The sequence below is a fragment of the Empidonax traillii genome, unplaced genomic scaffold (genome assembly GCF_003031625.1).
Source record: "Empidonax traillii isolate 1590-97213 ecotype Southwest subspecies unplaced genomic scaffold, ASM303162v1 scaffold347:size1123457, whole genome shotgun sequence".
In the NCBI taxonomy this organism is placed as follows: domain Eukaryota; kingdom Metazoa; phylum Chordata; class Aves; order Passeriformes; family Tyrannidae; genus Empidonax; species Empidonax traillii.
In genome coordinates, this window is record NW_020955540.1 from 840,989 (window position 1) to 868,529 (window position 27,541).

General features: G+C 37.7%; 1 protein-coding gene across 3 annotated transcripts; it reads left to right on the forward strand.

Annotated features, from left to right (window-relative positions):
- Positions 1–8,835: 8,835 nt before the first annotated feature.
- On the forward strand, positions 8,836–25,794 carry VCAM1 (vascular cell adhesion molecule 1). Of its 3 annotated transcripts, none has more exons than XM_027892329.1 (9): positions 8,836–9,619; positions 10,396–10,448; positions 12,088–12,179; positions 19,084–19,362; positions 20,001–20,318; positions 20,880–21,152; positions 21,733–21,996; positions 22,421–22,687; positions 25,133–25,794. In XM_027892329.1, exons 2-9 carry the CDS (start codon positions 10,438–10,440, stop codon positions 25,291–25,293), a joined length of 1,665 nt encoding a protein of 554 aa, XP_027748130.1. In that variant the 5' UTR covers positions 8,836–9,619; positions 10,396–10,437; the 3' UTR covers positions 25,294–25,794. The 3 variants fall into 3 exon arrangements, with proteins under 3 accessions (XP_027748130.1, XP_027748131.1, XP_027748132.1); XM_027892330.1 differs by having other exon boundaries at positions 8,836–9,543; XM_027892331.1 differs by lacking the exons at positions 8,836–9,619; positions 10,396–10,448; positions 12,088–12,179 and adding an exon at positions 18,150–18,346.
- Positions 25,795–27,541: the final 1,747 nt, after the last annotated feature.

Here is a 27,541-nt window from a genome sequence, read left to right on the forward strand (position 1 = left end):
TGTATGCCTAATGTGACTGTAAATGCTAGCACTTGCAACCGTTCTACTACAGGAGAATAGCCAAGGTTTAGTATTATACAGACTTGGAAAGACAGAATGACAGAACGAGTTACCTTTGGCAGCAGATTGTCTTCATCATTCTAGGTTATTGCTGTTTTCATGGACAAAAGTGCTGAAAAATTGCCAGGAACCAGAGGATGCTAAGGCAAGTGATAATCAAGAAGGAAGTATAGAAATGTGGTAGTGAAGGAGGAAATATTTTAAGCTCCTTTGCGTCTGAGAACAGTTTTGTGTACCTGGAGAACTGTATGCATGTGAGTAGATCTCATAGGTACTTCTCAAACAGTACTGTGTGAGGTGTTTCAGTGCTTTGCACGGTGGGGCTTCCTCACCAAAATATCTTGGGGCATTTGCCTTTGCAGAGCTGCAAAACTGCTTTGCAGAGAGGGAACTTCCAAGGACAAATTTCTCCTTGTAACTATCTTTTCATAAGATACAGAGTCTTTGCATGTTTGTGCTCGTTAAATATTTATCCTATGACTCCTTATGTCCCCTGCACAAGGCCATCATCATACTTGGAAGGCATTTACATGACTTCTGACTGTCCAAAAGGAAGAGAACAGAGGAAATTACTGTGAGAGCATGACCTGCAGTTGTCTGCATGTCTGAATAAGAAAAACTATGTACATATTCACACAATGACAGAGAAGTCATTGGGGATCAGCCATTGGTAATTTTATCAGGAAGGAGCTCTATTAATGTGCATCAATCTATCAAGCAGCTGTTAGGAAACCTATTACTGTGGGCTGTTTTACTTTTTCTGGGTAAGTTGGAGCATTTAAGAGAAAAGGAAATTTAGAAAAGGTGATGTTGAGCTTCTGCACACTACTGACAAATTATACTATTATGCATAAAATTGTGTACTTTGTGAACATGTTAAAAGGCAGACTGGTTTTTTTGCCATTATATAATGTAGGCAACTGTGCATAGGACATCTAACTGGGAATGATTGGTAGCACAAGTATTTGAAGCATAGGATTTTAACATGAGCAAAGGTTTCTCTCACACTATAGACCCATCTGAGTTTGAAAATTGAGATGATAATAGTAATCATAGAATCATTAAGGTTAGAAAATACCTTGAAGATCATCAAGGCTAACCTTTGAATGTTCTGGAGCTTTTGAGACTTCCAAAGCATATACTTTTATGTGTTTGTTGTAAATAAATCTTTTTATAGTAACAAATAATATAAAGTTATCTGATATTAAACAGTCTGAATTCCAGTATTTTCTTCTAACTACCTACTACAAGCGTTGTGTCACACAAAATCCCCCACTGTTGGGAATCACCGTTAAATCTAAATTCTGCATGAGGTTTTTCTCTCCATAGTCCAAATGTTGTTCTTTGGTTGATGAGCTCTCTGGATAGATTTTTCATGGTTATCTTTAAGACTTTCTTGTAGGCCAGAGGAGCCTGTGCTGTGGAGGGGCTCATAGCAGTCGCTGCTGGCTGCTTGGGTTCAGGCACCTGGGCTCTCTACAAGTGCTGGACTGCTATTCTCATCCAGGCTTTGCTGATCTCAGATTTATTGTGTTTTATAAGGTGGATTGTTAGAAAACAAGTTCTTTATCAGGCCCATTTCTAAACAGGAAGTGTTTTCCTGGTGTAACTTAAGGACTCTACATGTGTACTGTTCCAGAGACTAAAATCTCAGTCTCTGCTCAGTCATGTTGTGTCCCTCGATTTCCCTGGAATTTAGGTGCACTTAGTACAGAAAAAAATCATGAACTTCTGTCCAGAGAAATTACTGTGAGGATCTGGGTCTTGCTTGGTGTTCTTCCCTTGTAGGGATGTGTGGGTAGGAAATGGGACAAAATGACTGTCACTTCCCATGTGAAAAATGTCTAGAAGCTGGATACAACCTAAAGCTGTTTTTTCAGTTGCTCAGTTACGATGCCTTCTCCTTTTAGTCTGTAATCTCAAAGCATTTCCTCATAATCGTGAAGCTATTACGGCAATTCCTTTTAGTAACGGGATTTAAAAACCTTCCCTTCCCTTACAGCTCATTCCGAGGACAGTAGGTGTACTGAATTGAACAAATGTGTTTTTATTGTACCTAGGCCAACACGGCTGATGTGCATTACCAAAACATGGAAGACATCTGCCTCTGATTCATTTATTGTTGTTTTCCACACGCTTCTCTGGAGCACCTCAACTCCATTAACTTTGAGTTAAGCACCTAAGTTGAGCACCTGAATTTTCAGAGTAATAAGCATTCCTTACTACTTTAATTAGATAAATGATAGTGCTCACTGAATGAGAAAAGTTTGGGTACCAAGAGTCTCCTTTGTAGTCCAACCCCTCATTCTTTATCACAGTCACTTTATCTCCTACAGTAAAGGTTTTCTGGGGAAAAAAGGGTACGTGGGCATTTAAGAAAACTTTAATTCTCTTCTTTCCTATTTTATAAAATGTGGGTTTTCAACCTTAATAGCATTTCTAAACGAAATATCTCATTGCAGGAATCCCATCACGCCGTGTCATACTGACAGAGACCATGGGAATGCAGCTCCACCAGAGCAGCTGTGCTGTGGAGCTGCAGTGTGGGTGCATTTAGGACTGTTCTGAGAACATGCAAGAGCCGAAACACGTTTATTTGTTCTGAAGGGGTGGTGTGTATGGCCTGATCATACACAGTATTCAGATAATACCTCCATTTGGAAAGAACTGAATTTTTTGGTGGAAAAGAAATTGAATGGTTAAAATTTGCAGAGTTGTAAGTGTTTTACATCTTAAAATAAGTAACGTGAACAACTATATATTCTTGGGTGAAGGATATTAAAAATTACACTGTAAGAGCAGTATATATACCATAAAATCTAATCTACTGCCTCGAAGCTTAACAGAGTGAAAAAAAAATTAGGAAGATCAAAAGGGATGTCGAGTATGTTCAGATTTTACTTAAATTATTTTGTACTCATTTTTAAGGATGTTGGTAGTATGGAAGATTTACACAACCAAGTGAACATTGTCAGGAAAGCAGGCATTTTCAAAATAGTCTTAATTGACAGATATCTCCAAGCCAAAAAGGCTTTATAGGAAAATACAGTAATTCCCATCAACCTGCTTTAACTCATCAACTGTAAAGACAATGAGTGGGACTGGCAAGGCTTTATTTCCTGATCAGTTTTGGTTTTGTTTTTTTTTTTGGAGGGGATAGTTCATAAAGTCTGAGAATCAGATCAGGACAGTAAAGCAGCAGGACAGGTCTAAGCAGGTTTCATGCTGTTGCAGTCTGTACTTTGAAAACTATTGCATGAGGTGTCATGAAAAAAAAGATGGACTAGTCAAATTGAGAAATTCTAGAGAAATTCTTTTAAGCATTATTCATATTTTACCTGAAAAAAAATCTAAAATAATTTAGAAGTATGTTAAGAGCTTAGATACAACTTGGGAAGGGCAGTACTTCCTAAGCATCTGCTCACCAGGTTTCTTAAAAACCTGACTCATTCTCTTTTTATCAAAGAGAGAAAATGGGCTAGTACAGGAGATACACTTTGAAAGGGACCCTGAGATGGATTTTGTTTAATTAAATGATGTCAATACAGATTTGACTATGTAATTTTTTTTTGTTTCTACATATAGCTATTGATGTGGGAGTTTCTAAGAAAGTGTTTTGATCAATAGTCATCTTCACTAGAACAAGTTTGGAAGTACAAAGCACTTCCATTTTATTAACAGTATTTGATCCATGACTAATTGCTTTTATCCTGTGAAGCTGTGTTTCTGTAAATGTATCTTTATGGTTTTAATGAGTGTTTCTGGAGTCTAAAACTAACCCTGTAGCTGTATGAACTAAGCGATGAGTTTAGTTCAGTGGTTCAATTTTCCCTTTTTTGGGGTATTTTTAAGGCTTTTAATTATTATTGTTGCATCTGAGAAGCATGAGGTACCCCACGGTGAAAATGAGAATACAGATTCTCGTTGCAAGGTAAGTTACATCAGGTTGTAGTCTGGCATGTAAGGGTGGTCATTTTGCACAGACCTCACAGCTTTAGTTCAGTGACTGAGATTTACAGACAGGGCATAGGGGCTGTAGTGAGATGAGCTGTATTAAAGTGAATCTTTTGTCATTTAGCATGAGCAGCTGAGGTTTTAAAAAACAGGAAACTGCTTCAGGGTGGAGACTCCAAGAGCACCTACTGTTCTGTAGTGTAATTGTGTGAAATGCCTGTGTTTTCTGTAACATAGTTGGGCTTTATTCTTCTGAATGGAAGGCCCTACCTCTCCTCTGCTCCCCAAAATGCTGTGTATAAAAAAATTTAGAGGGAAATTTCCAGTGACCTATTGCATTGTTTGAACATTACTTTTCCTAGCAAAGGCTGCTTGTCTTGGCATTCATTCATAACTTTGAAATCCTTCCAAAGGAAGATAAGGCTCTATCCTCTTTGCATTGGTCCAAAAGAATCAAAATTCAGTTGCTAGTGCTAATTCTTGCGAATACATTTCTGAAATCATTGCAAATAAAGAACTTGCAATACCTGATGGATGGCAAGATCTGCAATACCCGCATTAAGAAAATCTCATGGATGTTTTTATGGCCAGCTCACTCTGGTCACATATTTCTCTAGAGAAGCAAATAAAAGACATTAGTGTCTCTCAACTGCCCTAATCTTTTTTCCCCAAAGTAATGCTAAGTCTATGATTATTATTGTTGTTGTTGCTATTGTTATTGTTGTTATTACTAACTCTGATGCTTTATTACATAAAAATGTTGATAGACATTTATAAAAATATGACTAAAATAGAAACTTGAAAAATCTAGACTAAAGTGATAGGAAATTAAATGTATTACACGGGTGAAAAAAAGTCAGTCAGGGTATTGAAAGCAATTGTGTAACTGCATCAGGGAGATTAGTTCTGTTCTCTGCTGGAGAACTCACATGACAATTATGTCAAAATCAAACAAGATACGGGTGAATATTTACTGGTTTTAACTAAAAAATGTTTTTCAGCCATTTTTTAAAGGAAACTGAAATTGAGATTGATTTCTCTATTTACTTGTATTTTATATGCCCTGTAGAGAACTTCTGTAGATAGATGTAATTCACCATGTAGATACATAGGTTCAACATTTGAGCTACCCTAGAAGGATTCCAGTAGAACTTGGAATATTGTAGTATTTTTTCTCCCTTTGCTCCTACAGTTAAGTCTTTAACATTGATGCAGAGGTCATTCAAGTGAGTGTTTTCCATCACAGTTTGAATAGCAGGAACATTTCCTTTGAGCTTGTTAGACAAGTCAAATGGCAGTTTCCATCAGAAGCAGTAGTCCTTGGCCTTCGCTTGTATGTGTATAAACAACTTGGTGATACTGGCAAAATGAGAAAAACACTTATAAATGAACATAAATTTAAATGCACCAGAGATAATTTAAGATATAAATTCCCTGTCTTACGGAGAATGGGATTAATAAGTTCCTTGTTGAAATGAGTCTTCTTGTTATGGAGTTTCTTCATGCTGACAAAATAGATGCAGATATAGTACTTTTGTGGCACTAGGAAACAAATTTTTGTTTTATGTATCTTTAATAAAGATCGATTATAGAAGACAGTTTCAGGAGTAGCCTGCAGTAGATACATAAATCACTAAGGAAAAACTTTTTAGAAAAAGAATTATACTATACTGAGAATCAGATATGTATTTTCTCCTTTACTTAGTCTATATGTCATGTAGATATTAATAACTTACTCTATTGATATGTCTGCGTATGTTTTACAGAGCACAGAACATTTATGTGTTTTAAGTTTAGGCCATAAAGTTTTGTGTTGTAAGGAGTTTTAAAATGTAACTGGGACAGAATATCCTTTCAAAGGGACATAACAGGATGGGGTTAAACTGCAGATATAAAAACTGAAATGTTGGATATCTGTAGGTGTCTATATGTCAACTCACACAGTGATGTTCAGTAAAACTGATCTAATTCCTACAGCTGGGTGGAATGTATAAAAATAAAAAATCGGTTTTTCCATGGCAATGATTTTAACTTCTAGACCATTGTTAACCTTAAATTCCTTTTTTTTAAATATTTTTTCTTCTGTCTTTCTATCACTTATTTCTATTAAAAGTCAAATAGAAAGGCCACAGACTAAGTGCAAGCAGTTCCAGTGTTATAAATATCACAGCATAATTAAATGAGGAGGATTACTTTTCTTACTGAAGACTAGCAAGAACTGTGCTTTAATGAGTGAGAATTCCTCTCATTTCCAGTCAAATGTTTCCCATTTCCTTGAATTAAGTAGGTTTTGATTTCTCAAACTGATACCGTCTGATTATATGATAGTTTGTAGCTGGGAAACTTTCAGGAAGTTTATTGCTGTTTTCAGAGATAAAATGCTCAAATTATACAAATTTGTATGCTCCAGTATTTACCAATCTTTTCATGCCTTGTCCATTTTGCATCTAGTTTTGACTTTAAAAAAAAATTTGTGGTTTTTCACTGTTGAAGGAATAATCTTTGGAGTAAAGTAAGGCAAGCTGAAGAAGGAAGTCGTGCCTCAAGTAAGGGGCCATAATATTCTCGGCAAACACGCCGTTATTTGGGACACTGCAGGATGAACTTGGCCCAGGATGTGCAGTCTTCGTCTTCCGCTCAAGCAACTGCTGTTGACTGTAGCTGTGAGTTACACACTGCACTGACAGTAAATGTTGCTGATGTGGCAAATGATCTGATCCTCAGGCACATTTTGTCAGAGAATGCTCTAGTCTTGCACTTCTGCCCTGAGAATGATGGGTGTCCAGGTGGCCAACTTTGTCAGTACAATAAATTGATGTTCTTTCTTCTCTGGCCAGGAAGAAGTGTGGAGGAAGATGGTCTTCCTTCCAGAGGATATTTGCCTTTGCCATAGTGATAGAAAAAGCTGATGAAAAAAAAAAAAAAAAAAAAAAAAGACAAAACAGAAGGGTCAGAAAACTTATGGCAAAGGAAAAAACAATGAGAATATTGTATATGTCAGGACTCTGGTTGCCATTTCGTAAACAACCTTCTTCCTATTTTTGTGTATTTTACTTGGATATCCTGTTTCTTTCTTTATCCTTTATGTGACGCTGGGATTTTGATAAGGACTGAAACCATAGAAAGTTTTCATCTGTGGTTTATTTGGTGGAGATTTTCCTGCTAAAATTGAGAACTGTTTAAAGAGTGATAATGGATGCTACTAGAATGGTAAATACCAACTTTCTTCCAGGAGAAGAATGGGAAGAAAATCAACAGAAAATAGTGATTTTGACTATATGCATTAGAGATTTACAATTTCACATAATTCATTTGAAACATTTTGAGATCAGTTTTGAAACAATCTTTGGGTTGTGTTGCAAAACCAGCTTCTACTCTCTAGGTAAAGATGTTTATTCTTTCTGATAAAATTTGCAAATTTTTGTACTATGGCAAAGAGCCTTCTGAGCTACAGCTGAGCTTGGTGCCTGAGCCCTGAGCTTGGGGCTGAGTGGTGCAGCAAAGCAGGAGCTCATCTATGAAGTATTTCAGAATCATATTCCTCGTGACTTCAGTTGCACCAATCCTTGTCAGCAAAGTCACTTTTTAGCCTCTGAGTCATCCCAATTTGCAGCAGTAGTAAATGTGATGCTTTCAATGTTAAGAAAGGGAAGACCCTTACACAGCTGAAGAGGACAATGCAAAGTCTAATAGTATATTCAGAAGATTCTCTGTTCTAGTCCATTGGGCTTTAGACTAAGCCAGAATAAAAACCTAAGTAAGAAGCGGACATGATAAATTGAAAGAAAATTTTAGAGGCAGGTGCCAACAGGCAGCTTTGTAGCAGCTGTAGTGCGAAGTCAGCGGATGACGAGGCAGCCCAAACGGGCTGATGGGACCGTGAGATGGCCTGTAATGCAGTGTGCAGGCAGCAGCAGCTGTTACACAATTCAACAGTTTGACAGAGTCTCTGTGCAAAACTGGGATGCTCAGAAGAGCTGGTTTTATAAAGTTCAGTGGCATTCTAGACTCAGGAATGACTGAGATGATTATTTTGTAGTTGCATGGAGAAAAAGATTTTGCAGTAGTAGTGCAGAGGAGAGGTGTACAAAGCAGCAGAGTTGTTTTTAGATTGGCAGAACAGAGCAGGTGATTCCTGACTTCTAACTGAACTAGTGTTAGTTAATACTATTAATTTCTATTTTTCTGTGTTGTTTAGGATAAGATTTTCAAAGGCTGCAACCTTTAGAAATGCATGTCAGTAAATTTGTATTTCCAAAGCTCTTAGGTATTTCTTTCCACTTACTTACACGATTTTTCTTGTATTGAATTATGCTCTCAAAAACACAGATTCAGTGCAAAGAGGCCATCTCTCTCTGAGTCCCTGTGTAAGGAACTGCATCACTTGTGCTTCCACCATTCTCAACCTTTTGTCTTTTCATCTGCTTTTGGCCAGTTTCAGAGATGAGATTCTGGCTTGAAAAAAACCTGACTGGTCCATTGCAGGTGTTTATGTATTCTGATAAAAATCTACGTTTGCTTAACCAAAGCCTTAGTGGAGTGTCAGAGCCTGGATACATTGTCTGTCCATCTCTGTCTCCATATAACAACTACACTGATGAGCACATCCAAGCAGGATTTGATTCTGAAATGCTGAAGATGGGGAATCAGAGTGAGATTGGGAGTACTAGCTAGCCTCTGGCCTACTTTCCATCATTCTTACCAGGATTCAGAGGAATACTGAATTGACTGGAAAAACCCTCTTCCTCTTGCAAAAGCAGACCTTTATGTCAAAATTTTGGTGCAGAGTTGCCTTTCTTTTAATATATAATGGAAAAGATAATGTGAAATACATTTCTGTGTAAAGCACTGTTATATTGACAGGAATGGTAGATTTCATTTCTCTTCAACAGCAAGATCCTGAAGCTGCCTGGGGCTCCTGGGTAATTCCTGCATACTCCTGTGGGAAACACAAAGCTGCTGTCACTGTTCCTGCACACTTCTGTGTGTTGTAAACCCAGATGTGACAACACAGCCTATACTTGCTTTCACTCCAGGCTCTTGACATTCCATGTGCTTGAGAGAGCTCTCTGAACAGTGTAAACATTTCGCTTTTGAGACACAGTGAGCACATACAGCCAAGATGAAACTGGAAGTTCTCAATCCCATATCAAGTTAGGCTTGTGTTCTATTTAACCTTCAGTGACCTTAAGGAGTTACCCTGAAATTGTTACAACTGTAAATTGTTGTAACTTGGTTATCATGAGATTACCAAGAAATCACAGACGACTTCTTTCTTGGTTTCATGTCCCTATTTCTTCTAATGAGATCATGACAGGATTTCCAGTTATTCACAATGGTTTGCTTTACAGCTGAGTTCCAGGAGAGTGCTATTCACAGTCGGGTCTAATAGATAATTGTGTCTGTCAGTGAAAACACTAACTTGGTTGTCTGAGTTTCTGTCTTAGGATTTTCCATCTAAGAAAGCTTCAGAAGGATAAACCGAATCTTAAACGGCGCATTGTACAATACAAGCCCTGACAAAAACAGGTGAATGCCATAATGCGAAATGCATTCTTTGAAACAACAAATTTTATTGAGAAGAATAAGACAATAAAAGATTGAGGTAAGTTTACAGATAATTCACAGAAACAAAACTAACTTGACAAAGAATGTTATGCAGAATCATCAGTTTTGTAATTGCTTTCCCCTGGTTAGTTATGGATTTTTAAACACACTGCTCACTTCTCAACCATGTGATAAATTTCTGTACATTTTTGTAATCATTCTATGCTATAGACTTCACCTAAAAATTTGTCCTCCTTTGTGTTAAACATGCAAACCTTCTGGCAATCTTTAAAAATAAATTTTATTTATAAATTTTTCAATTAATACATTGCATATAAAAACAAATTTAAAATAAACATTACAATTCAGAAATACAGTGTACATGATAAAGGGAAACGATTTTTCTTAAATTATCTTAGATCCTAAATTGTTGACAGAATATATTTGATAAGATATGGCACATTCTGTGAAACCATAAGCTACAACAGGATCCATGTATTTGCCCTAGAGGTAGAATGAAAATCTCTTCATGCCACAACATTCAATAGAATTATAGCACAAGACAGCTGAGAGTACAAGAAAAGCAAAGTCAGAAGCTAGATATTAGTGCCATAACAGATGAATCAGTATAATAAGAAATCACTTACAGGCTGATAGTTTTCTATCAAGCACTTTTTATAAATAATAAAGATTTGCTAGAGTGTGTTTCTTTTCAGTGTGAGGTGACTATTATATTCATTCAAATAATCTAGGAAACTTAGTGTAAGATAATTTACTTAAAATCTTAATGAATTCACCCTCACACATCTCTGGAAATTCCTGTTGGTCTTGCAGGTACCAAGTCACCGTGCTACTTGATATCCTGCATAGAGAAAGATGTTACAGAGGTAAGACTAATCTCAAGCTCCTGAGCCTACCAGAGCTTAACTGGATTTGATCCTTGATCCACAAAAGGATTCAACACTGCATACACTACATTTACATCGTCCTTCTCTTTTAGAAACTCTCCTCTGCACAGAATTGTTTTCTTTCCCGTTAGGATGTTGCAGCTTCCGAGTGAAGTCCCTCGCAGTAGCTGCATGGTCGTGTGGCTTAGTCAATAGTGATTTCATTCAGCACAGAGAGAACCTTGGCCAGAACAGCAGATAGGCAGAGCATTGGTCTGGAGCTGAGCTTTTGAAAGAGAGATAACAATATCTGTTCCTCGTGGTGTGGAGCTTACTATAGGCAGAAACTAAGTCAAAGTGAGGCAAAACTTAGCCAACTAAAAGGGTCATTAAACCATCTGTTACGTATGATTTGGTATTCAAATACAATTCTTGGGAAATTTCAGGAGGGTTTCTTGGCTAAGAAGCATTGGAGTGTTGGCAGTCAAATATTTCTCATACTAATTCAGCACAGACCTTTGTCATGCCTGTCAGCGGTTTCAGACATGTCACATTTTTCAAGTTGCCTCTCTTATCACTAGAGAGTAACATGGTCTGTGATAGAGGGTGACACAACTATGAAAGTCATTCTTGCTCCATTGTCTGTATCAGACTACAAGGACGGGGGCTTTGATGCCTAGCCAAGTAATTGTCTGGGAAGAGGGAATAAATTCCAGTAACTCGCATCTTTCTTACCCTTGCCTGTCCAGAAAAATTCAGCTGCTCATGGTTTTTATCACTTAGCCACTCCTACTTTGGCATATTCCTTCATGAAAGTGTTAACAAATGGAGCAGTTAAGATGATACTTAACTGTCTGGGGAAAGAATCGAATGAGTAGTCTAAGTAAAGAAACATCATGTTTTTGATTTAGGGTAGAACACATTTAAGAGAGAAAGGAAAGTGCCAGATCCCTAATAGATTTCCAGCTGGTTTCAAGTGTCACTTTGTTTATCAGTATCTGTACAGACACACAATCATAGACATATTTTGGACTGCAAAATGCTTTCTCTTGGATACTTGTCATTTTGGCTTGATGGGAGTAAAAATTGGTTAATTCCCTCTTGTTTCTATTTGGAGGGTCATTTTCTTTAGAACTTTCAGTCCACTTCCAGAGAGGGAAAAACGACCATATCTAGGTAAAAGAAAGATTTCCTTATGTGTCTTTAAAAAAAAAAAAAAAAAAAGAAAAAAAAAGAAACTGTGCAATTCCTGTAATTCTTACCCATATGGAAGATTTAAAAATTATGAGTCTTGAATCATGTTGTGTTAAGTCATTTGATTCCTTTCTGATATCTCTGTAATATTTCTACCTGCTAACGAGCCTGTCCACCTTAGGACTACAAAGATAACATTTCTGTAACACAAGGCAGCAAAAATAATATCTATAAAGCTAAATGTAGTTCTTCAGAATATGAACAATTGTAAGAGAAAAAAGAATTTATTCTGATAGACAAATTGAAGGATAATCAATTAGTAACAGTGCAGTTATCAGTAGGATTCTCCTGCCTAGAAGAATCCAAATCCTGCATTTCTTCCAGGTGAAATGGTCTGTTACAGACCTTGCTCTCATCATTCCCCTTGGTCTTTCTTGTTCCCTAGGGACATCCCTGTACCTCAAGGACTGAAGAACAGGAAGGAGATGGGAAATAGGGAAGTGACTGAACCACAGGTGCATTGGAGAGCAGCTGCTGGTGAGTAATAACAAAGCTTGTTCAGAAAGTTCTCCACCCCTGTCTTGATAAACTTATTTTGATCCTGAGAAATACTTTCCTTAATGAGGTATCGGTATTTCGTGTGGAATGTTGGGGGAATTCAGTAACTTGGTCATATTCCTTTTCCAATGTTTTCATCTGACTCTATATTGCCATATCCTGGGTTCTAGCCAGCATCTGCATTTTGACCTGTCTGCACTTTGGCTCACTCTGTTTTTTTACTCTGACAATTTTGAATGAGCTTTGTCTGAAAAAGCTCCAGTGAGAACAAATGATTTTGATATGTATTGGTGTGTTTGTATCAAAATAAAAGTAGATCTGAACTCTTACTTCAGAATTCCCAAAGAAATTTGGAATGCTCCAAGGCTCATACTTCAATTTGAGTACATTGGATAATATTTCAAGTGGGAAACTTTTGTTTTACTGATGTCACTGTGAAGAGAATAGGAGCTCAGCTATCCAAACTAAAGAAGTTTGACTTGCAGTACAGTACTTGGCACTTTAAATACGTGGATTTAAAGGCTATTCAACAGTTTCATTTTCGGATTCAGCACCACTACAATCATACTTTCTTTTTTTTAGAAATAGAATTTGGAATTTCCACAGTTTGTTTTTTGCCAGCAACAATAGACTAAGATAAAGAGTGGGGACTTTTTTCTCTAGTGGCTTCTATTTATTAATAGATGAACTTCTTGTTCTTTCTGTAAAGTGAAATGGACAATGCCTCTGAGTAGAAGAAATTAACTATTTTGTAGTCTATGCAAGTTACCATAATTCTGTATTATTTTTTCTGGCACCTTTGTGGATTCTGGATGCCTCCAGACTGACCAGACAGGAAGTGTCATAGCTGGGAAGCTGGTGCCTGAGAAAGACAATGAGGAAGTAGATGCATTTATTTTTATATACAGTATTGAAGAAATTCCAGAAAAGGGAAAGAAGCAGATGATAAAACTTTCTTAAGATGTTTCTTTTTTTTTTTTTCCTTTTTGCAGTAGATGACAAGTTAGATGTGGAGTGCAATTGTAAGGTGTGATGTGGGTTACAGGGTAATGCGTTGGTGTTCTTTTTGTAGTTAGGTACAAAGTTACAATTCCTGAAACAGACACAACCCTTTAAATAGATCTGCATGTAGATCTCATCCTTCCCAGCCGGAGATGAAAATTATAGGGAGTCAGTGATGCTTTCCTCCCCCTCTTGGGGCTATACTGAGGTTGTATTATTGTCAGGTGATGAGAAAGCAGGTGGAGGGAGTCAGGAGAAGCAAAGGGTCAAGAAGTTCTGGGACTCAGAAAGCCAGTAGGCACTGAGGAAGGAGACAGTGTATGACCCAAATAGCAGGCTATGGAGGTTGCTGAGAACTGAAAATTTCGAGGCTGGCAGATGATTACCTGCTATCTGAGCCATATAGTCAGCAATGTTCATACATGTCCTCCAGGTTCATGTTTTTTTCTATTATGTGATCAAGATATGACCATATTAAAGGTATTACCTTGGATGTGGTGCCTGAAGAGCATTCCTTGTTTGCTGATGCACGTCTGTTTTCCCTCTGAGAATAGTTCTCATTTGAGTTACAGCACATTGCTCTGGCTCTTGTCCCTTAGGCATGATCACACTGTAGACTCTTGTTGAGTAGGGTGGAATCTCCTCATCCTAGCTGCTTCCATAAAGCATCAGAAACTCTGGCAGAGGCTTTCTTTACTCAGATGCCCAGTGTGCATCCCAAGGATATCTTTCCTGAGATGTGTGAGGGACCTAAGTATAAACTTGCTGCAATACCTCTGTGATACGAGACTGAAGAACTGTTAAGTCAGACTTTGCTGCATCCTCTCAGCTGAGTGTCAAGCCTTCTACAGAAGAATTCTGTCCTCTCAGTCTGATGGGACACAGAGATCTTTTATAATGAGCATATTGCATATGTTTGTGTGTTGGGATCCCGTACAAGGTTATTATTCCAGTACTGAGTGTTTTTAGCAGAAATCCCAAATGGTAGCTCTAGATGCAGATAAAGGAATCAAGTGTCAAGAATCATTTTATTGCTGACACGGGAAACAGAATGTCAAATTAGATGAGTTTCCTTCTACCTTCTTTTTCCTTAAATTTCTTCTGCCAAAAGGATTAACCCTCCTCGCTGTAGGTCCTTGGCCATAAATCACAAAACCAGTGGTGAAGGTTTTAAGACCCCAAATTCTGCAAGAAGAGATTTTGCTTTCCAGCTTTCCCCTGGTAGCCTCCAGAAGACAGGGCAGTACATTAAAAATGCAAGAAGAGGGTTATAAACGTTGGATAAGTAACATGTTGGATAATGTGCATTTTGTTCAAATAATTCATTAAGGCATCAAGAACTTCTTATCTCTTTTGTCAAGAGGAAACTAGTAAGTACATCATATAGGTATTTAACAGGACTGTAGTAGTGTGAGTTAAAGCAAATACTTAGCACAATTCTGAAATGGTTTCTTTTCTTACATTCAGGAAAAGTCTGATGCAAGTTTCTGTTTCCTGAAGGACATTTGTGTATTCTGATGCCAGGCCAAAAATGATGTGTTTGGTATTTCCAAACTCCCTTCTGAGACACACAATTGTTTTAAAATCTCTGTCCATCAAAGCCTGAGAAAAGTCTCTTTTGATTAATAGATGTATTGAAAAACATATATTTATGTCCCAGTGCCTAATTCTTTTAGTCTTTTTTGCCTTTAGTGTTATTCTTGTAATACTTGTTTCATTCCAGTCTTCATTACACTCTGCATGTGTCAGGATTTTTTCCAGCTGATCCTATAATACTTACCTCACTGTGGATGTAGATGCATCCTCTGTTTTTATCCCCAGCATCCTCCTCTGTGCTGCTTGAATAAAAACCTGGATTATCTGAACTCTTGAGGTAAACTGCTAAAACCTGCCAGCTGATCTCTGTTTTCAGACAGTACAGACAGTTCTGAAAAAAAGCAAACTTGGTATCCATTTTCCTATTTGGAGGTTGATGCTGAGACTAGTAGGAGCAACAGTTAAGTGCATATTCTTTTTAAAACACATAGAAAGTTCACAATTGAAGTTGGGTAAAGAGCAAATTCTTAAGAAAATTTTAATTTTGTGGCATATCTGTACTTTCTTTGATAATATTTGTTGGGTAACTCTGCTCTTACGTATACTGTCTGAGTTAAATTTGTCTGCTCACCCAGTATAGAAGTCCCTCTGGTAAGGATCCAACTCCACTAAAGTTAATGGCAGCTGTCCAGTGTAATCTACTGAGAGCTGAATCAGAGTTATTTCCTATTTCATGTTATCTGATGAAGGACTTAATTAAAGCCTTTTCAGCATGCGGATATGGCCTCCTGTGTTCATATCTTTTTCTGTTTAGAAACTGATTTCCCAGAAACAAGGAAATTTTGCCCTTTCTTCTTCATCTTAGCTTATGATTATTTAAGCAGTCCCAGCAGAAGAGTTTCATTGCTTGCTTCTCTCTGCCTTTGATTTTGAGGTATTTATTTGCAACTTTACTGAGAGAGTACTTTTCTTCAACAAAACCTTTTTCTGTGAAATAAAATCCAATTCTGTAAATGTATTCTTACCTATTCTGGATAGATTTTGGATTTTTGTATTTGATAGCATTACTTTCAGAACAGTATTCTGCTTCCGCTTCCTGAGACTTTGGAGATTTTTTTTGTTCTTCCTCCTCCTCTACCAAGAAAAAAGTTATCATGGGGATAATAAAAATAAAATATTATGGTAGAATCCACTGTGACATTTTCATTGAGTTTGGTTAGGCATTGCTAGATGCTTCAGATTTCCCTGTTTTATTGTCTACTGGGTAATTGGGTTTTCTTGGGGTGTTTTGTTCATTTATTATTAATTACTATTATTTTGAAGACATCCTTTCTGACTGAGATCACAGTTTTATCTTTCCCCTATCATTACTTCCCTTTCATATTTATGAGTTTATGATGAGTGAAGAAAAAGAGTGGTTGATGCTTCCTATTTTACCCCGTGTGTTTCTGTAGCAGCTTGTGCTGTCCAGCTGTCCTTTAATGAGTGTGCAAAAGGTATGGCTGGCTGCAGTCAGGTAAAAAAACAATAAAAAGTAGTTCCTGAAGAAGTCATGGTGCCTGTAGGCCAGCAGGACCCTTACATCCTGTGGTATAGCTCTCACCTGAACATGGTATTTTGGAGCTAGCGTTAGGTTATTAACCATCTAAAATCTACTTGACTTAAAACACATATTGATGTAGTGCCATCTTTTCAGCAAATAAATTTCTTTAACATTTACGCCATTGTTACTTCAGCCTTTATTTTTCCAAGTTATCACTCACTTACTAGATGTTTGAATCTGTGCTGTTTATAGAGTGTGCTATATGATAAGAATATTTCACAGATATCAAATGTCCAAACTATTACACATCAAAAGGTTTTACCAGAGACATTTTAAAAACATACATGTTTTGTTTTCAGTTTCTTTCTGCTTTTATTTAGTGATTCATAACTGACCAATATAGAGTCATAGAATTGTTTATGTTGGAAAAGCCCTCTAAGGTCAAGTCCAACCATTAACCCCTGCACTGCCATGTTTACCACTAAACCATATCCCCGAGTGCCACATCCAGCCATTTCTGAACACTCCCAGGGGTAGTTATTCCACCACTTTCTTAGGCAATCTATTCCGGTGTCTAACCACCCTTCAATAAAATAAATTTTTTCCTAATATATAATCTAAACCTTCCCTGGTGCAATTTGAGGCCATTTCATCTCATCATTCCAGCATCTCAATGTCTTTCTTGAAGTGAGAGACCCAAAACTGGTGTGGCCTCCCCAGTGCCAAGGACCGGGGGGTGGGCACTGCCCTGGTCCTGCTGGCCGCACTATTTCTGATCCAGGCCAGGATTTCATTGGCCTTTTTGGCCGCCTGGGCACGCTGCCCTCTCCTGTTCAGCCACTGTCAAACAGCACCCCCAGGTCCTTCTCCCCAGAGCAGCTTTCCAGCCACCCTTCCCCCAGCCTGCAGTGTGGCTTGGCATTGTTGTTACCCAAGTGCAGGACCCAGCACTTGTCTTGTTGAACCTCGTACAATTGGCCTCATCCCTCTGATCCAGCCTGTCCAGATGGCTCTGCAGTGCCTGAATTGCACAATCAGTTGAATACATAAACAACTGACATCTAGAAACCTTTATCCATTCCTTGCATTCATAGCATTTTCCAGTTGAAAATTAAACACTGAAAATGTGAGTTTACTTTTTTCATAATAGTGTTGCTATATTAGGCAGTAATAGTTGTCCTCAGAAATATTCCAAACTGGCTTTGTATACCCACTGGCATACAAATACTGAAAATAACCCCCAAGTTATGCTATAACTGCTGCAATTCAGTTATATATAAACAGGACATAAGAGATCTGAGAGGCATATCAGTAATGGACATTTTTAAACAGATTTGGGATTATTAGTTCATTTTGAATAGTATGAGCCTGATGCAAGCTGATGAACTCAGATCTCCAGACTTCTGTTACCTGATTTATTTCTTCATCTTTAGGGATCAAAATTATTTAGGAGCTAGTAACATCACCTCTTAAACTGGTAGCACAGTTTTCAAAGAGAATACTTAGTCACATAATGCTATTTACAGAGCTGAGCATTGTTAAAAGTGTTCTCAAGACTCAGTCCTACAAAAATATTTTCACTGAAAACAAAATTGAATAACTTTTACATCTGAGATAAAAGTGCCATTCAATTTCTTGGAATCCCTCACATGCTTTCATTTTATCAGTTGTTTGCAGGATCGGATCTTGACTTGATCTTTCAAAGTGTAGTATGTGCTATATTTACAAGGGTTAATATTTATTGTTTTCGTGGTCTTTCACAAAAGCAGCAGAGGGCGCTGAGCCAACCGGCACAGCCCGATATGGGTCTTTTCCTCCCCGCTCTGGATTTCCCTGTCCAGGGGATTTCCCACTCCAGCTCAAGGGAGCCTTTATAAAGAGCACGCTAGAGCTCTTCTAATAAACTGTTGCAGAGCAGCAAGATCTCACTGTGCTTCTTCACAGAAAACAGAAAGCAAAAGTTTTGAATTTACTTTCTTTACCTGGTGACAGCAATTAGAAATGTTGAAACAAATGGGAAGAACAAGCCAGGCTGTGCTAGTAATTTTGTATGTGCTGAGGACTGGTAAGTTGGGGAGAGGGGTTTGTGGTGCTTATTTTATTTGGTTTTAACTTTTTAAAGTGTAAACTGACCTAAAATTTACTGTTTGATCTTTATTTCTCTTTGCCCCAGTTAGTTTTTCTTTTCAGTGAATACAACTGTCAATTAAGTAGTTCTGTCAAAATGCCAGGAAGCTTTTTTTGACACTTATTTTGAGCTCTTTGTGCTCTGCAATGACACAGTCATTTTCTTACTGAGTTAGCTAAAAGACAGGCTAGAAGACAACTGCAGTGTATCACTGAATGTTTGATTTTTACTGTGATTCCTGACAGTATCAGTGAAGTTTGGTACTAAATGTCCCATTGAAAGTGTTTCTGCAGTTGTCCTTGCTATCTTACCCCTCTCCCCTCAGATATTACAAGGTTTTAGAACCAGATTCACCTGACCAAAAAAAAAAAAAAAAAAAAAGTTATACTGTGCCAATGCATTTCTTTTTACCAACAGCACTGGGTTTGTGCCATTTTATACAAGAGAACTGTTTGTTAGTCATCTGAGCCTGTGTTGCCTTTGACAAAAATAACAATGCCTATGGTGTATTTTGGAGATGTAAACCACTGTATGAGTTATTTTAGTTTAACTTCCACACACCTATAAAGTAAACTTGAAACATAACAACCTTATATCACAGTAGAACATGAGAAGAAATAGAAGAATAAATATTGAGAAAGCTGCTGAATTTATGTATTTTCTCCCTATTGTAGTTAAAGCTTTTGAAATGGAGATTATACCTGCTAATAAAATTGTTGCCCAGATTGGAGAAATACTCATACTCACATGCAATACTACTGGCTGTTCATCACCGAGTTTTTCCTGGAGAACACAAATGGACAACCCCCTTGGAGGAACAGTGAACAACTATGGGACATACTCTACCTTGACTATGGATCCAGTTAGTGTTGTGAATTCTCATGATTATCTGTGTACTGTCTTCTGTGATAAGGAAGGGAAAAAAGAGAAGAGTGTCAAAGTTGAACTTTACTGTAAGTAAAATTGTAAAATTCTCTTTAAGTAGTGCATGATTATAAAAAATCTGTAATTGTTGTGGTTGGTAGTTAACTTGTAATTCTAGGATAATGACTCTGCTATAGCTCAACATACATTGCCTTGTAAGATTCCTTTATCTGTCTGTGAAGGACACTTTCTTAGCCCTGTTCTGTTTAGCTTTCTGCACTCAGCATAGTATGTATTAATCTTAGTTATTCTTGGCTCCTTGAATACAGTCATAGAACTGGGGTGAAAAAAAATCAAAGCCTTTGTAGTTCTCAGGGGAATGATTCAGATGTCTGAAACCACCAGCAGAGAAAACAAGATTTTTAAACATTATTTATTACATTTTTATTAAAACAAAGAAAACACCAGTGCATGGATTGCAGCTATATCACTGCCAAAGTGCCTTGCTGGATCTTACTTGATCTTTTGTGATCATATTTCAGAAATTGTACAAATAAAAGACCTGTATGTCTTCAGATCAGATCAAGATAGGTCTTGTAATAAAGGTGATATAATGTGATGTTCTGAATACCTCTGAATTCAAAATGTTTGCCGTCTGGATCTTGCTCTCATGTTGACTCTAGTATTCATCTTTGCTAGTCTAAAGAAACTGATTTTATTCTTTTAGCTTTCCCCAGTGATCCTGTCATTGAGATCAGCCCATCCTCAGTTGATGGAGAAACAGTCACTGTCATCTGTAAAATTCCTGATGTGTTTCCTTCTGACCACCTGGAGATAATCCTAAAGAAAGAGGAACATGTTCTTCATGAAAAAAATTTTTATGGAGATGACAGCACAACCACAGAGACCAAAACTGTGTCATATTCATTTATTCCCATGGCAGAAGATATTGGGAAAGAGATTACCTGTATGGCCAAGTTACCAGTTCCTTCTATGGACTTTAAACCCAAAGAGAGAGTATCTTCTCAGAAACTGAATGCAAATTGTAAGTATTTTTGTACTGGGGCTTTCACACAAAGTATGTTAAGTTCCGTGGAATGCTTTACAAAGGGTGTACTATAAATAATTTGTACTCTGCACTTCTTATCTGATTTATTTATGTAGATATCTATTGTATTAATTTGAACTGTTGTACTCAGTAGCAGTCACTGAGTCACTTGTTCATGACAGAAGTTAGGCAATGCTTAAGCAACTCCTCTCATTCTCTTACTCGGGCACTGGTGCTTGGTCAGAAAGTAAAGATCAGAATTAAAAAGGCATCATGCAAATGAGAAAAAGTTTTTAAATTTGGAATTGTGTGCCTAGGAATTCCAAGTTTATAGTTATAAACAATAAGGAGACTGAAAAAAAAAGTAAGAAGAAAAAGTGTACACATTTTGTCTAGCTTAGCTTTCAAAGCTGCAAGCAAAATGTCTTATCAAGTCTGGAAAAATTTTTTCACTGTGTTACTGGGATACACATTAATAATTGTTTCTTGGTATTTGGTGAAGTGTACCTCTAGAGAAGCTAATTTACTTACTGATTTTGTCTTTCTTTTCTCTCACAGTTGGTCCACAAAATACTACCATTACTGTGTCTCCAGGCGAATCACCAATGGAGGGAGACTCTCTAAAACTCACTTGTGTGACTAAGAGCAACCCACCAGCACAGATAGTTTGGAGGAAACGTTTGGCTGACCAAAGCATTCAGTATCTGATAAAAAACAATGTCCTTTCTATTCCCCGTGCCCGTTTCAATGATTCAGGACTGTACATCTGTGAAGTAATTAATCTGGTAACTAATAAAACAGAGAATGCAACTGTGGACATTGTCATACAAGGTACAAGTCTGCTTGAATTTAATTTGTGTTAGCCCGTACTTAACGGGCAGCTGCCTGTTAGGTTGAAGGATGCCGAAACACTAAAAATTAGGAAATTATGGAGTCCTCCTTGTTACATATTCAGAATTTAGCTTCGATTTATGACTGCTGTTTGTGGGCTGTACTTTTTCTTTCTGTGCTTAGTTTTCAACAGCTGATTCAATCTGTACTGTTGTATATGCATATCTCTGTACCTTTCCCACAGTGCAACACTCAAGGTGATAAAAGAATCTTAAGAAGTGGTGAGGGGACACAAACTGTTATTACCTTGAAATATAATGTACATAGTGATTTCACAGGAACATCACACTCTCCTTCTTTGAACTAGTTTTAGACATTAGTAATGAGTTTAGTAGTCACTTAATGGTAGAACTATTTTATTTTTATTATTATTTTTATTTTTATTGATTGCCACTGTTTCAACAGAGCCAGAAGTCTCAGATAGAGTCTGGGATCAAAACCAAAATTCCTGCTGTCTTAAAACCTTCTCCATCTTAAGTACTTTTGCAGTAGTATAACATCCTTTTATTTTGTCATGCAGGTGCTCCAGTCATTACAGAGCTCTCCATTAAGCCTTCTACAACAGTTCAAGAAGGAGAAAATGTTTCCATACAATGTTATGCTGAGAGTAATCCTCCTCCCAAGATTATTTTAAGGAGAAAATCTGACAGTGCAGACATGGAGCCTTTCAGCACAGAGAGCATTCTCCTTCCATCTGTGATGTTGCTAAATGGAGGAGACTATGAATGCGTAGCAGAAAATAAGTTTGGGAACAGTAAAAGTGAAATAACACTTAATGTGGAATGTAAGTATATGTAAAGCTTTCCCAGTCATTTAAAAATAATTAGTTGATACTTCTGCGATAAATGTAACTATCAAATTAAACAAAACCCTGTGAGTACAAAAAAATTAGCCTGTTCCTCTGCTCTTCCCAAAGAAAGGAGCAGTGCTCATGAACAAAACAAAGTCATGAAATCTTTAATGTAATGACAATCTTAAGTCAGGATCTGAATGAATGGGAAACTGATTAACAGTCTTTATTAGAGTACTTGGTTAGTGTGTTTAGGCTATGGAGGGTTTGTATGGAAGCTCTGAAATTGTGCTTTACTTTTCCTGAGAATGGAAAAAAAATTAACTTTGGGAGGCTGACAATCTACCATCCAGTAGGACATGTTGGATCCATCTCTGAAAAATCCAGTCATAATTAACTATAGGACTCTTCCTTTCAGATGGACCAAAGAATACAATGATCTCTGTTATTCCTGCTACTGCTGTTAAAGAAGGAGAAACTGTGGTGATGAAATGTACTAGTTCTGGCAATCCATCTCCTTCGATCTCTTGGAAGAAAAAGAAAGCCACTGGGGAGCTGGAGAAAATTATTAAAAATGCAACTTTAACTATACAGAACTTAAAAAGTCAAGATCTGGGGCTTTACGAATGTGAAGCTTCTAACCAACTTGGCAAGGAAGAAAAAGCTGTGGAATTATTTGTTCAAGGTTTGTAGAACAAGATGGAAAACAAATTTTTTATTTTGTGTATTTTAGGTCCAGATCTCCTTCTGTGAAGAATGGGGTAGTTCTGTCTTTGATGTCAATGGATTTAAAAGGCATCCTTCATGTCATTAAGTCATTTAGGAAGCTTTAAACAAAAGTCATTTAGCCAGCTTTAGACAACAAAGCGTGAAATCTACCTTAATACAGATAGCTTATGAAAAGTTCTTATGCTAGTTGAGCTTTCACCACTGCTTCCAACTGGCAAATGTGTGCATCAGGTAAAGAAGGTATGTAGAGCCTGTATTTTCTTCCAAATAGGACTCAGGGTATATCTGCATACAAAAGATTCAGAGAGAAAGTACATGCTGAAACGTAACTGTGGAAGCACTGTATTTCAGCTCCCTGGCTGTCCTCTGAGTTACAGCTCTGGATCCTGTTCCTTCAGGCTGCCTTTAAGCCATAACAAATGCTGATTCCTCAACTGACCTGCAATGGTAGGGAAGTTCTATTTTCAGTAGTCAGAAGGCACCTCTGCTTCAGCCCTGCCACTTCTGTCGACTGCACAGCAACAGTGCATTGCTCAGGGATCACTTCTGCCACTAATCCAGCTCTCTACCCTATTCTTTACTATACTATTTTTGTAGCTGCACCAAAAAATACACTTTGGATTTCCCTTTCAATGCAGTGATACAGTGTTACCATTCCTTGCTCGCAGTACTCTGTAAATGAAAATAGGTGATAGGTTCACAACTCTTTGAACAGTAGATGGCAAATATACCATAGACAGGGCTCAGCTAAAGGGTACAGAAAATACACGTGCATTCCATTAATGAGCTGGGAGAGCAGTCTCAACACTGCCAAAGGTTAGTTAAAATAACTACTATACAGAGTGAATATTAGGGTTTGTTTTAGACAGACAGAGTGACATCTTCAGTTTCATTAAGAATTAATTGTCTTTAAAGAAAGTGAGATGAGTTGCACAGCTTCTTGTTGTAAGTGGTAGGGTTTTGGTACTAATGAAAACTTCTGTCCAAAATGGCAGATGCACAAAATAATTGCTGCTTCAAAATTTTTCATAGTTCCACTTCCACCTTTGAAAACAGGATGCAAAATTGCAGAACCTAGTGGAAAAAAGTACAGTTCAAGGATCCTTCCTTTGCCTTTTCTGTTTCTCTTTTGTTGAAAGAGGACATCAATTTCTGTGTCTGTTGGTCTGTGTCCTTTCATGAACTCAAATAAACAGTGAATTTAAAATAAGGGAAGAAGAAAAGGCTCCATACAATGTAAAAGATATCCATCACTTGATAAAGTGTTTTGTCTGTTGGCTTCAGTGTGTGAAGGATAGCTTGTGCAGAGCAGTGTCTAAAGCCACGTGCTCAACTATTATAGAGGGTCCATTAACTGGATTAGTGCTTTGTGTGTAAAAGTTGCTGATACCTCAGGAGTTTTCACCTCTGTTTGTTGCTAAATCCTACCTTGCATTTCTTTTCAGTTCCTCCCCAAAATATTCCTGTGTTAGTATATCCGTCAGAAAATGTTAAAGAAGGAGAAAATATAACTATTACACATAGAACATACAGTAACACACCATCAGAGATGGTCCTGAAAAAAGTCCATCAGAAGAAATTATTCTACCATCAGTGAATGGAACCTTTTTGCTCTATAATCTCAACAAAAATTATATAGGAATATATTTGCTTCACGTTTTCAGTAAGGTTGAAAACATCACAGCAATTGAGGTAGCTGTTGTAGGTAGGTAGATTTATTGCCTTAAACATATTTTCCTTGTACTTTCTAGTAAATTTTGTGTCAAGGTAAGCACAACTAATTCATGGCTGATCCTTGCACAACAGAACTGCAAAACCCGAAAAAAACCACCTCACCCCAAATCAACCCAAAGAATAGAACACCTGGTAAGGACAAGCTGTATTTAACCTCCTTCAGTGGGGATGGTATTTTCTCTCTAACCCAAATTGGTGCAGTAGCCTTAAGGGTAGGGACAGAAAAAGTTGGATCCTGGGTGCACTTGTGTCCACATGCATGAACAGTGAGACTAATCCAGAGGAAGTTCACAAAAATATCTGAAGAGTGGGCTTTTTAAACATGGTCTTCCCCTTGAAGCATTGGTTCCAGGAGGTTGAAGCAAACCGAAATGTTTCCTGGGTAAAATATGTGGTATTCCTCTTGTATTCTTCATTAATTTTATGATATTCTTCATTGTAGATAGTATCAGATGGGTCAGATGGGTGGCTAGGAGTTAAAGTGTGGAATATGAAGTTACTAAAGAAAAAAATGTAAGGAAAACTTTTTGAAATGTTCTTTGTGCATGAAAACAGAAATAGTGTTCCAAATGAAGGTCATTAATAACCCTGCTTTTACACTGATGTACATATATCTATTTCAGTCAGTTTTTACACAACTTTTTTCTCCTTTTGTTTCCATTTGCAGCAAGATTGGAAACCCCAGATCAGATGTTACCACTGATTATTGCATTCTCCTCTATAACAGCGGTAGCAGTACCTGTAGTTGCAATTTTGATCTACGTGTCAAGAAAAGCAAAGATAAATGGATCCTACAGTCTTGTAAAAGCACTCAGGTTGAAAGTGTGATCACATGAATATAAGTTTTTAGTTGATATTAAGCAAATTTATTTATTGTTGTGACTGGTTCTACTCTTCTGTACCGTACGGTAACAAGCAAGTGACTTAAGGACAGCACCATGTGATAGCAAATGGATTTTTTTTCATGTTTTGATAAGTGTTTTGGTATTCAAATTAAAGGAAAAGAAACTGGTAAATCACTGCTGTGTTGAAGCATGCTGAACAAAGAGTTCTGTGGAGAACTAGGTTTGTACATAGTGTATAATTTATGTTATAAATATGTTCAACTAAATATCAGTTTGTAAAATTGCGGTCTTATGTACAGAGAAATTTTGTTAATTCAAAGATATAAATCATCATTGCTGAGCTTATCAGGTGATATTTTATTTTGTATTATTCTGCAGCATGAATGTTTTTAATATCATTTGTCTGCTTGTGTTTGGAAAATGTTCTGTTTTCACTGATACTGCCATGAATTCTGTACCTTCAATGAAGTTACGCAATCACTGGGCTATGCATTTCTAATTCATTTAAATTAATTTAAGATCTTGAGGCTCATTTGTGAAACATTTTATTTTAAATATTATTCCAAAAGTATCTGGGGTTATAGTCTAGTTAGTTCTAGGACCGGTGAGGTATTTTTTGTAGGCTTTAATCATTCTCAAATCAGTGTCAGGGTTCTGTTATTTCATGACAAGCCAAATCAGACCTTTCATGTAAAATATAAGCTGATGATAAATATGCTTTACAGATTTCCACTGCAAAATAAAATTAGCAGTAGATTTCTTTGAGTAAATCCCCCTAGTGATGCTTGCTTTAGATTATGTCAGAATACACGAGTATGGAAGGAATCAGTGAAAATGATCCTTAGCAACAGCAGATCTGAGTGTCATGGGAAGCCTTGGCTGTAAGGGCAGAAGCCAGGCCAGCAGCAGTCGAAAGGCATAGGCAAGGGGGACAGGCAGAATCTGTGCAGCCTTGGCAGTGGTGGTTGTATTTGTCCTAAAGAAATACCTTTCCTAAGCTTATCATGTGGAAATCCAAACCCTTTTGCTGACAACTTGTCTTTTAAAAGAGAACCAGTGTCTGCATTCTTCACCCTGGTTAGTGCCTTTTTCACCTCACGCTTTGAGTGTTGGCAAAGTGGCTGTGAAAATAGTGGACTTCGTGTGCAGAGGCAGAGGTGGGGTTTGATGGTATTTTTCCTTACATCCCTTCTCCTCACTAGCAGTGATGCTTTGACTCATCTGGGTGTTGGTGTTCAGCACTGAAAGCAAGGCTGTGGGAGAGGCAGGCTCTGTGGCTGAGATGTTGAAGTGCATCCTGATCCACTGTGCCCTGATCCACTTGCATAGGAAGGCATAGGGAGGTGGGCTTAGACCCACCAAACTTGCATGCAGAAGGTCAAGCAGAGGTGTGTAAGAAGAATATACCTTTACATTATACACACGGTAACCACTGCTCCCAACAGCAATGCAAATGCAGGTGCCTCTTGGTAGCTGCCCTGGGGTGAGGCAATGGTGCACATCTCCCGTATCTTTTTCCTAGCCATGTTCAGTAGTGTTTTGTGCACAGTAAATCTGTGCATGCAGGATATCTATCTAGACTGGAAAGGGTGGCTTGGAAAGTGGGAGTGTAGCAGAAAAATGGGAGAGCAGTGTGGACTTGGCATGGAGGAATGTGAGCATGCAGTAGGAGGGTGAAGAAAAGATTGAAGACAGAGGAGGAGGAGAGCTTTGACAGGCCCATGACACAAATTTCTTGGAGGTGGTGCCAGGCATATTTATTCAGAATAATGTCAGGCCTGTCTCAGTGCTGTCTTGTGAATAAACCAGAAAGCATGATTTTTTCCACTGTGCAAAACTTTGGTGCACACACATTTTGCCTACTGGGTATGGTTCTGGTGTCTGTATTGTGGGAAGGATAGTTAGAAAAGATACAGAGAAGGAGGACTGGAAAACAGTAAAAATGAAAGGGCCTGGGACTTTCCAGTTTGGAGAGAGAATTCTGAAGGAGGAGGGGATGTGACTGATGTTTTCCAAATTGTGAAGGCAGATGATAGCAAACAACAGATGCAGAACTGCTGTTTGCTAAATCACGCAATGCCAGAATTGCAAGACACACCAACTAAGGAGAAAGTGATTTAATGAAAATAATGGAATAGTACTTCTTTAGAGATTGAATGGTGAACTGCTGGAAGCTGCTGCAGAGGGTTCTGGGATAACAATATCAATTGGTTCAGAAGAGGAATGGAAAA

Coding starts and splice junctions, on each gene's coding strand:
- VCAM1 (XM_027892329.1), top strand. Junction 12,180..19,083: donor GCATTGGAGAGCAGCTGCTG/GTGAGTAATAAC, acceptor TCCCTATTGTAG/TTAAAGCTTTTGAAATGGAG. Junction 19,363..20,000: donor TGTCAAAGTTGAACTTTACT/GTAAGTAAAATT, acceptor TTATTCTTTTAG/CTTTCCCCAGTGATCCTGTC.